Source organism: Solanum lycopersicum, chromosome 11 (genome assembly GCF_036512215.1).
Source record: "Solanum lycopersicum chromosome 11, SLM_r2.1".
Classification (NCBI taxonomy): Eukaryota; Viridiplantae; Streptophyta; class Magnoliopsida; order Solanales; family Solanaceae; genus Solanum; species Solanum lycopersicum.
In genome coordinates, this window is record NC_090810.1 from 56,170,803 (window position 1) to 56,182,160 (window position 11,358).

At 33.4% G+C, this 11,358-nt stretch overlaps 1 protein-coding gene across 2 annotated transcripts; it reads right to left on the reverse strand.

The window, feature by feature from the left end:
• Positions 1-1,100: 1,100 nt before the first annotated feature.
• Positions 1,101-6,951, reverse strand: LOC101258129 (uncharacterized). Of its 2 annotated transcripts, none has more exons than XM_010314961.4 (10): positions 6,115-6,951; positions 5,740-5,858; positions 5,526-5,588; positions 5,310-5,399; positions 5,049-5,214; positions 4,116-4,311; positions 3,167-4,005; positions 2,378-2,977; positions 1,884-1,949; positions 1,101-1,425 (listed from the first exon to the last, which is right to left on the reverse strand). In XM_010314961.4, exons 1-10 carry the CDS (start codon positions 6,655-6,657, stop codon positions 1,321-1,323), a joined length of 2,787 nt encoding a protein of 928 aa, XP_010313263.1. In that variant the 5' UTR covers positions 6,658-6,951; the 3' UTR covers positions 1,101-1,320. The 2 variants fall into 2 exon arrangements, with proteins under 2 accessions (XP_010313263.1, XP_010313264.1); XM_010314962.4 differs by having other exon boundaries at positions 5,740-5,852; positions 6,115-6,945.
• Positions 6,952-11,358: the final 4,407 nt, after the last annotated feature.

Consider the following 11,358-nt stretch of genomic DNA (forward strand, 5'->3'; position numbering starts at 1 on the left):
TCATATCTTAATACCATCCTAAAGGATCTTAATAAAAAATAGACACGAACTAACCAAGAAATATATAAAATACATATACATAGAAAAATATACAACTCGTAATAAATATATTGTGATGTTTATCTTTTTGTTGTTTAAGCCAAAAAAAATCAATTGTTACCATTCTAATGTTGAAGAAGTTTTGATTGAATGAAAACAATGAATACTTTGTGTTTCCTCACAAAGAACACTTATTTTGGCAACTTATTCTAATTAAACTAAAAGACCATTATTTATGGAATTATTTTCCTTAATTACTGCATAATCATTTAGATATAATTAAATAAGATTTTGTATAATTACTTATAAAAAGGACGAATTATACAAATCAGAATCATAATAGCCATTTAAAATATAGTTGTGATGTGCAAATAGGCAAACTATACTTAGAGCCTGTTTGACTCAGCTTAAAAGCTGGTCAAACTGACTTAAAAGTTGGTTTTTGACTTATTTAGCTGTTTGACAATACTCAAAATAGCTTATTTTAAGTTAAAAAAAACTTATTTTAAGCCAAAAGTTAAAAGCTGGGGTAGGGGTGCTTTTTTATTTTTAGCTTATAAGCTGTTTTAAGTTGACCACATTTTTATCTTTTTGTGCTTAATATTTTTATACAATCTCCAAATTACCCATATAACCCTAACATTTCTTTCTTCCATTTATCCCTTTTCACGTTTGACATAACAACTTCAGCACTTTTATCCAAACACATAACTGCTTATTTTTAAAATAAGTTTCAGCACTTTTAAAAATACTTTTTTAAAGCTGCTTTTATTAAGCCCATCCAAACGGGCCCTTAATGAGGCCTTTTATGCTTCCACTATATACAACTCTATTTATGAATTTTTTCCTTTATTATGTCAAACATTATCAAAAGTAAGAAAATATCCTGTCTATAACCAAAGGTCTCGAGTTTGAATCTTTGAGTATGGAGAAAATCTTGTTGGGAGAGCCATCCTTGAATGGTTCCTGCCGTGCGCAGTGCGGATTTACTTGGGGCTCTAATGTGGACTTCGAACAACGAGTGGGAAACCAAAATAAAAATAAAAATGAAGTACATAAACTTGTTAACACTTGTAAATGCATCTTACTATGATAAATTGTAGATTTACAAGCATTTTACTCTAATACAGTTTCTGTACAAAGAAACATGGTTTGAGAACTGTACAAGTTAATTTATTTTCTGATTTCTGTCTAGTTTTCTTCTCTCTATATATACCTATACATGTATTAGTTGTAAGCTGTTGCTTGATCTTTTCACCTGTCCTGGTGTTTTTGATGTTATTATGCTAAAGTTGCCCAGAAACTCGTTACGCAGAGGCTAGTAGGAGTGCCAATCGTACGTGACCATGTCCAATCTGTATCTCCTGTCCGTCGCATTTCTGCCAACTAAAGTCATGGGAGACAAGAGTTTTAAATACAAAACAACGTACTTTAGGTGATTTCTTCTAATCTACTTAAACCATGAAAGACTAAGTTACTCGGTACCTGTGCTAGTAAAAGGTAACAACTACCTAGTGAAATAGTATGGTTACTCAACTTTACCTATTATATACTGACTTTGTTGTTGTAGTGTGTAAATCAAAGTTGATTTAGTTGACAACAAATAATTTTGTTACTTGTTCGTTGTAACGGATAAAGTTGAGTGACTATACGCATTCCAGTGTGTTCGTTGGCATCAATAATATGTTTTACTAGTAGCTTTGATTTCTATCTGTTAAAAGAGAAAACAGTTTTTATGGCAATTCTGGGAATTAGTTTATGAAATGATGAAGACTTTTCAAACCTCTAAACATTCAAGCAGCTTTTAGAAATGAGGTTTTTGAGTAGAATTCAAGTTTACATACTCTGCCATCTCTGAGCTCAAATAGGACTGTATCTTCTGTAAAAGGAATCGGTCTTGTAAGTGCCACCTGTTCATAAACCAATGTAAGACTCTGAATAGACTTTGTTGCATGGATAAGTATTCAGTACTGTTATGTTAGGATTCAAAAAGATGTGCTATACCAACGTAACTGCATCTAGGCGATGGCTGATGTAGAATGTAGACATTATGGGTTCTGAAATATAGATTTTAGACTATGCATACCTGAAGCTCTAGGTTCTACAGAACTCGCTAACCTGTGGTTGGGTTGTTCATGTAACATAGCCCAAATACTGTTTAGGATTTGAAAAGGTGTGGCCATACCAATGTTTTACTTATTCGATTACAAGTCATTCGGCTCATTCACATCCAGATCATGAATGTTTGGACTCAAAATTATGCAAACGGATGGAGAATCCGTATAGCATAGTCCAAACATTCTAGAAGCAAGTAGAGGAATAGTAAATAAAAACTAACCTTGGAGTCACAGTTTTTGTTTAAGGTTTGAAGGTTTTCTTCAATTTTCTCTAAACAATCAGCAAGATCATCGGAAGTACAAGTTTCTTTACGATCATGATTATCAGAGACATGTTTTTCATTTTCCATATATGGGAAGCCACAGCTTCTCCATTTCCATGTTCCATTGTCTAAGAACCTTAGATACACTTCTCCATCTGAACCTATTAAGAACAGATGAGCACCTGCGAAGCATGGTCCCGGTGAACCAACAAGAATGACACTTGGATCTGGTGTTCCGTGTTCTATCCAATTCCATCCGTTGGACGGATTCCAATTATATTCAACTAGTCCACCATCTGCGGATAGCATGAAAAGAGAACCTTGCAGTGACCGTGAAGATAACCTCATTGCAGTTCCAGGAGATCTTGATAGAACCAAATGTTGAGATTGGTAATGCTCATGCCATAGTTCAGTAACTTTGTTATACTGGTATAAGCGTCCGTTCCTTCCAATGACAAACACCACGTTCTCTCGGAGCAGTTCCTGGTCGGCAATGCTTGCAATCTTCGTACTGGCTGGATACCGACAATCTTTCCATTTGAACTTTCTCAGTGCAACCTAAGAAACAGGTTATGACACTTTAGCCTTCATTTTATCAATATTAAGACTGGAAGCTTAGAAAGTTCAGGATATATAAGCTTAGTGCCACTCATTTTAGCCTTCATTTTATTAGGCTGAAAGCATTCTTCGTATACTCACCTTTTGAACCTCTAAACTAGAAAACTGTACATAATATGTACTACTTACTGCAAATTGTAGCAATCTCCCACTTTTGCTTACAAAGAAAAGTGCATCTTCTTTTCTAGCATTTCGAGATTTCCCTGGTAGATCGTCCCACGGAGGACCTCCGATTACTTGCCTCCCTCTCTTCATAGCAGTGCAATTAATCCATGCTAGTTCAGCACTATCTCTTTCTCTGATGAGCAAACTCCTTTGCTCATCAACCAAAAACAAACTACCATTATAGTTCCCAAGGGCACCTCTCATAGCTGTTGGATGATCATGCCTCAGCCAGAACCACACATTATCAGAATTTAGATACTCGAAAATCAGTCCACCCTCCGTTATTAGGAAGAATGATTTTCCTTCATGCATCACCCTCAGATTGAAATTTTTGTTGATCCAGTTATCCGGGATATTGTAGTCTCCCTCGGGTTCAGCAGCTTTCCTAGCTGACATATCAACTGATATGTAACTGTATTGTTCTTTGTTAGTCCTTCTCCTTCTTGCTATCGATGTTGTGAGGTCTAGTTCGTTGTTTTCATCTTTGATGCCTGCAATGCAATTCGACGGTCCATGTTCTTCAGTGCAATACTCTGCATTCCATCCTTCTGTTTCCGGGGCATCTATTAGAAACCATACATACTTCTGAGATGATCTTCTTCTGGCATTAATTTGATAATTCGGTCCGGAATTCTCACTACCGAGACCAGATAGGCGAAGCTCTCCAAGCCTACCATCATCAAGTGGGAAAATAATTCTGCCAGGATGTAATTGCACTCCTGGAATTCCTCTTGCAGCCTTGGCATAAGGAGGATAAACATGATTGATCCAACTTTCTGTAACATCGTCCTCTTGGTCAATGCCTGTATTCATGTCAAAGATCCAATTTTTCGAGGCAGATTAACGGTTGAATACTGTATCTGTTGCTAAGTAATGAATTAGCACATTTAAAAGAGTTATGTCAAAATCATACCTGAATGATCTGGAATTCGATATTCGAAAATGTAACCAGCTGCAGTAGTAAGAAACAATGAGTTTGAAGATTCAGCCAAGTTTTCTTCAGAAAGGCATGTAATGGAAGACAAGACATGATCTTTTGGATTTCCATGATTAATCCATTTCCATTTCCATTTCCTTTGTTGCGACCGTCTCTCTATTAAATATCCTCCCTTCATATGTTCAAAAATTTACAAGAAAAAGGAAGTCAAAACTATATATATGTTGCATCAAAATAGATAGTGATTTTAAAAGATGGGAGTGTAGGCATGAAAGGGATCAGAAAACCACTTTGGTAGATCAAGTTTATCTAATAAATGGATTAACATTAACATACCCAGTCAAGTCCTACTAAGTGGGGTTTGGGAAGAGTCGACTGTACGGAGACCTTACCACTACCTCGTGGAGTTAGAGAAACAATTTCCGAAAGTATTCTTGACTTATCACACCATACATTGATAAATTCAGGGGAAAATTGGAGGATCATGTAATTTCATCGAACAATTTACTATAAAGTTGCAGTGATCTCATTTTAGCACTCTTCGCGCAGTTCTCTATTTGTCCTTCCAGCAAGAGGGAAGTCTTTCGAGACATGAAGTCTTTGCATTATTTTATCATCAGCTGAAAAGTTTCTTTTACTGTTAAGACCATGTATGGGGGTTAACACCTGCACACTGGAACTAATCAACGAGTCCTCCATCAGTAGTTGTGAATGGTTAATGCGTTCCACTTATTGAGCAAGGTTTTATGGCTGGTCCATGACCCCTAGGATGCTGAAGGCATCCTTATGGTAATCTCGTAGTTACTACGGGGTAGAGTCCACTAAGTTTCCTTCCTTTTCTTAGTACAGTGTTCTTTTTGCTAAACTATATCGGTAAGTATAGGTGATGGACTAAAAAGAGCTTTGTACCTTAGCCAAGAGAAACAAAGATTTTGAAATAGCTCCATTCACTCCTTTTAAACTGCATCCTAGAGATGGTTTCAGAGAAGTATCTTGATCAGAAGGCTCCTTTTGTATATGCTTCTTCCATGATGGCCTTGAGCGCTGATCGTATTCATAAAGATCTCCTGCAGTACTGTCGCAAAAACGTTATATCCATTAGGCAAAGAATAAGATATATTCGAAGGATTGAACCAAAAGACATAGGATCTTTTTTTTTTGCTGTTTTACCTAATTGTAAAGACTACTTCTGATATAAATGTAGATGCATCCGCAATTGCTGCAACATTTGCTCCGGGAGGTTTTCCATGATTAGTCCACCTAATTTCATTTGAAAGCAGAGATTGATGTGTGTTCTTTCTAGTGATTTAAGCTTTTAGATGTGAAGATCACACACTTCAACAAAGACGACCATAGTCAAATCATATATATATGAGTGGTTCTCACCTTATGGGATCAACCTCGGTGAGTTCTAATAAAGTTCCATTCTTCGTACAGAAGTATATTCTCCTGATGTTGATGGACAAATTCAAGGTGTTATTAGCTTAGCCTGGAGCTCACACAAGTCACAACTATCTGCAGTAACATAATTTAACTTTGTTTTTCCTCAAGAAAATCCTCAATATCGAAATAGTCAAGCGTACGAATATACTATACTTACTTCCTATCACTGGATACAACTCCTGATACAATTTGAATCAGTTCTGTTTCTTTACTTGTTTGATGATCACTTGCTGGTGTAATATTTATCCAAACTGGCTGATCATCACTTAGCTGCAACTGTGGGAAAAAGAAAACATAGATTACCCTTTTTACATCAAAGGTAAATAAACATGAGAATTATATAATATATGAATCCTCACTATCCAATATTCACTAAAATTTATCAGATAGTCGAATAAAGAACAACCCGGTGCACAAAACATCCCGTGTTAGCAGGGTTCGAGGAAGGATATGTAGACAGCCTACCTAATGCAAGCATTAGTGACTTCTTCCATGGCTCGAACCCGTTAGTCTCAGATAGTTTAATGATTACCTGATAGATATATCCTGATTCTGATAGAGCAAGAACTGTATGATTGACCATGAAAACAGAAACTGCATATCCTGCTGATATTGACAAATCATGAGGTGCTATAACCCACTGCAGTCCATTCCAAAATCTTTCATAGATTGATCCACTTACACCAGTGATCCAAATAGATGCTTCAGACATTTTTGTCAAAGAGACTCTTTTTCTCAAAGGTAGATATGTATAAGAACTTCCCTCATCCTTAACTTTACTAAAGATCTCATCTTTTTCAGGTTCTTGATTAGTCTGATCAATTCTATTGACTTTTGTACAATCATCATTGAAACAAGAAACTAAATCATAAGGTAAATCCACTTGTAACCAACTGTTGGACTGCTCATCATACTCCCAAAACTTGTTGGTTTTCAACTCAAATTTCCTCTGACCTTGTCTTACATATTGTTGCACAAACCATGACTCTGACTCTGATTCTGAAATTTCTACACAGCCAAATGATGACAAGATAATGAAAATCTTGATCAAGAGCAACATGGTTCTTAGAGACATAACATCATGAACAAGATATGCACATACTTAAAAATCCATATGGGCCATAACAGCATAGTCTTTACTTAAACCATTACATATAAGTTATAGCCAATATTCTTCAAGAGGGGTAGGCCAGGGTAGGGTGGGGTGGGGGGTTATGTGTTTGTATATACAATTAAAAATATCAAGTAGTTTGAAACTGGTATATGACTATATGTATAGGTTCTTAAATTCTTAACTACCTGTCTAGTTCAACCAATGGGGTGTTTTTTTTTTTTGGTCAATAAAAATGGTAATAGACTTTGATAGGATGTGTTGTTTAACTTGTAACATAGCTTTATATTGATGTTCTTTGTTATTGCTTCCTAACTTTATCAGGTGCTTTAATGCTTTTCTTACCTAAAATTGAGGACCTTCCACAAAGTCTTTTAGACTGTGATGTTAATTTTATTAAAATCGTTAAAATCTAAGGTGTGATTTAACGGTCAATGAACTGAGGGTTCAAATTCAATAAAGATAATAAAGAGTTAGTAATTTTTTCTCGTCTGATTAAATATTAGTGATTAGAATTACTTTGATATTTCCCCAGGTGAAAAATGATAAAAGTATCTTGAGGAATAGTTGAGATGCACCTGAATTGACTTTTAACAACTATTTCATCCATAATTTTCATAAATCACATTTGTGAATAAGATATATATAATATTTTGATTCTTGTGGACCTTATTTTATGGAATCTTTGAAGATATATAATAATTGAGGATTACTTTTGCCCCCACTAGCTCTCACCCCCCCTCCCCACATCCAAACTCCAACACAACCTAAAAAAAGTAGTAATATCTCATAAGTATCTAATTTGTTTTTTGTTTGATTTTTGGAAATCGTATTAAAGTTTTGATTATATTTGAATCATGCACTATAGGGTTCATTTGGGGTGACACCGTCAATAAATTTTTTTTCATATCTAGTGTTCGAATCCAAATTTTTTTATAAAGAATGAAATAGTTTCGTTACTACGCCACAACCCATATCGATAAGTATCTAATTTATTGTTCCGTATAGATAGTGTTTAGTTGGCACAATTGGCACCAACAAACAGGAATAGATTCATACTCTTTTTAGTCCTAGTATTAGGTTCTATTCCCTAGAGAAAGCCATCAAAATTGATACTAGTAAAAGCAATTTTAAGACTTCGGTTATGACTTTTTTTCTAAATGGACATGTGATTTGAATTAAGTCGATAATACTAAATAAGTTCACTTCACGTCGAAAATCTAAAAGATAGAGTTATTTACACTACAAGAAAAGAGCAAATTATACGGGGATTTTACTGGGAGTTAGTATGAAAATTTACAGGAAAATGTGTTTTATGTGGATTTTCATATTAATTCCTAGGAAAATCCCCATGTAATTTAGAGTTTTCGAGTAGTGTTAACACGATACTAGTGAAAGGAAATAGGTATTATTGAATAGTTAAGGTGCACAAATTGATTTGATAATTTAAAAAAAAGGGTGATGGGCTTCACATGAATTTGACTTTTTGTAAAATATTATAAATGATTCTTTTACTATTGTATTGTGAATCAATTTTCCTTCATTTTTAGTCAGTTTTATAAATTATTGTCCCTTCATTAACACCTTTTGTACCCATAATTTCATTTTTGATTTACATTTTTTCATCAAGGAAATAATAGAATAAAGTTTGGGTGAAAATTTGAAGCACAAAAGCAATTATGAAATAATTGAAAAAAGTTTACTTCTCTAACCATTGGATTGTATTTTGTTAAGTCAACTACTAATTATGTGTCCACACATAACAATATTGAACCCTTCTAAAGGAAATACGTACGACTAATGATTATTAAAATCTTAATATTTTTGTAAGAACAAATGACATTGTGCGTTGTATGAATATTTTTATATGTCATAATTTAAAATTAAAATATGATATAGCTTATGCAAGATTTAAAACATATAACTTTTTTTAAATTGGCTGACGATATTGATGATGATTGATTTAAAAACTGTAATAGTTATAATTATTTTTAAATTAAGATGCAAGTATTAAATTTATTACTACTATTACTATTATTATTGTTAAATGAATTCAAAATTTTATATAACTTTTAATATAACTATGTCAAAGTGAGTTAAAAGGTACTGACTTAGGGTTGTTGCACTATTTATTTTTTTTGGTCTTGGTATTAAAATCAAAGTTTAAATGACATTTTTATCTCGAAAAGAAAATATGCAACTTGTCTTCTTAGGAGATTTAACATGTTGGGTTGTAAGATAGCTGATACATCGATGAATATAAATGAGAAATTCATATCTAATGATGATACATGTTTGACGGATGCTCGTTACTTTGGAAGTATAGTTGGTAGTCTGAATTATTTGTCCACACATTACACGACATAGCATTTTCTATTAATGTGGTTTTCAAATTCACGCATAACCCACCAAAGCATCATTTTGGGGTAGTAAATCATATTTCACGATATGTTGTCAAAATTACTGATTTTGAAATTTGATATTCATAAAAATTATATTTTAGATTGTTTGGTTTCACTGATAATGATTGGGCTAGGTTGTATGGATCACAAAAAAAGTACTTTTGGATATGCATTCTCTCTTGGTTCATGTGTTATATCCTGGAGTCCAAAAGTACTTTTTCTGTGATCCATACAACCTAGCCCAATCATTATCAGTGAAACCAAACAATCTAAAATATGATTTTTATGAATACCAAATTTCAAAATCAGTAATTTCGACAACATATCGTGAAATATGATTTACTACCCCAAAATGATGCTTTGGTGGGTTATGCGTGAATTTGAAAACCACATTAATAGAAAATGCTAGGGCTGGCAAGGGGACGGGGAAGGGGACTGGGGGACAGGACAGGACGGGGGACGGGGAGAGGGGATTTCAAACGGGACCGGGATTGGGGGAACCACAATAGGTCCCATCCCGTCCCACTTATATATTTTTATTGAAATTATATGTCTTTAGCTAATAAATTTTAAATTTAATTTTAGATTTTCAAATATCAAAATAAATTTTCAAATTTAAAGTTTCAATTTTCAAATTTTAAGATTCATGTTTCAAATTTCAAGTTTCAACTTTAATGTTTTAAATTTCAAATTTGAGAAGTTTAAATTTGTAATTTAAATATTTTAAAGTAATGTAAATGGTAAACTTTAAATTAAGTATTTTAAAATTAGTTTAGTACTTTAGTATATATTTAATTGTATATATTAAAATTAAAATGCAAAACAATAATTGTATAAAAAAAACTTGAACAAAAGTTAAAACTTTCAAATTTATTCAATAGAACTTAGAAGTTACAACTTACAATTAACAAATATTAGTGGAATAACTAATCTACGCAACCACCATCTAGGAAGGGTTCTATTTCAATAAGTTCTCATACGTAAAACTAGTATTTGTTACAGATATTAGATGAGTAACTAATTTTACGCAGCCACCTTCTAGGAAGGGTTCTATTTCAATTAGTTCTCGAATGTAATATAAAAATATCTGTTTTCTCCTTTAAAATTTAATTCTAATTGTCGCATCATATCGATGGTGATATCCTCCGGTGTTGGCAAACTTGTTAGAAATTCTTGTGCCTCTAATTCATCATCACTGCATTCATTTTGTGTTTTGATCCAACTTGCTTGTTTTTTACTTAACTTTGGCAAATTGTTATTCCTCCTTTCGGCATTGGACCAGTCTCTAAATAAAACTGTTGTTTCCAAACTGTCTTCCGCCAATGAATGTCTATGATCACCAATTTGAAACCTTGCCGCACTGAAAGCAGCCTCCGATGCAACTGATGAAGCTTGAATAGCTAGAACATCACGAACCATTTTGCTCAAAGTTGGAAATGCATCGCTTCGCCTACTCCACCATCTTAATAAATCTTCATTGCCATCTTTCATTTCCAATACTTCTAAAGATTGATTAAGATATTATTCAAAATCATCACGGTTAGTAGAATTAAGACCAAGAAAACCTCGCATATAACATGAAATTGGAAGTGACAAATCAATCTCAACATTAGAAGTTTGACCAACTTCTCCTTGAAAATTTTCAATAGTTCTATATTTTTCATACAACAGTTTTGCTTCTACTTTTATGCTAGACTTACACGCTTGACAATTTGGAATTTCTTCCGGTAAAATTTCTAAAGTTTCATAAAAAGTGTCAACAAGGCCTTGCACACCTTGTAATTTATAAGCAGGATGAAGTAAAATAGCCGTCAAAAAAACTTGAGGAATAGGAAAAAAATATTTTTAAATTTTTTCAATCATACCTTCAATTGCAACTCTAAATTTATCTATTTTTTTATATTTACAAAATTGAATTGAAAGAGCACAAATGTTTATTAATATGGATGAAATAGTAGGATAATAAATTCCCGAAAATATGGTAGTAGCAACATAAAAAAGTCTTAAAAATTGTATTAGTTCTTTAGTTTCTTCCCAATCTTCATCACAAATTCTATCTAATGGGTCATCATTATGAGCATTAAAAATCATTTGTATGAGTCTTCTATATTTATAAGCAACCGAAAGCATTTCGTAAAGAGAATTTCACCTTGTTTTAATATGTTTTGGAATTTTTCTAGGTGACAATTCACATAGTGAACAACGCTCATCAAATTCCCTAATTCTAGCAGCATTGTTTGTATGAAAAATCCAGGAAACAGCA

Coding starts and splice junctions, on each gene's coding strand:
- LOC101258129 (XM_010314961.4), bottom strand. CDS start 6,657: ATGTCTCTAAGAACCATGTTGCTCTTGATCAAGATTTTCATTATCTTG. Junction 5,589..5,739: donor GTTGTATCCAGTGATAGGAA/GTAAGTATAGTA, acceptor CATCAACATCAG/GAGAATATACTTCTGTACGA. Junction 4,006..4,115: donor TCGAATTCCAGATCATTCAG/GTATGATTTTGA, acceptor ACATGAATACAG/GCATTGACCAAGAGGACGAT.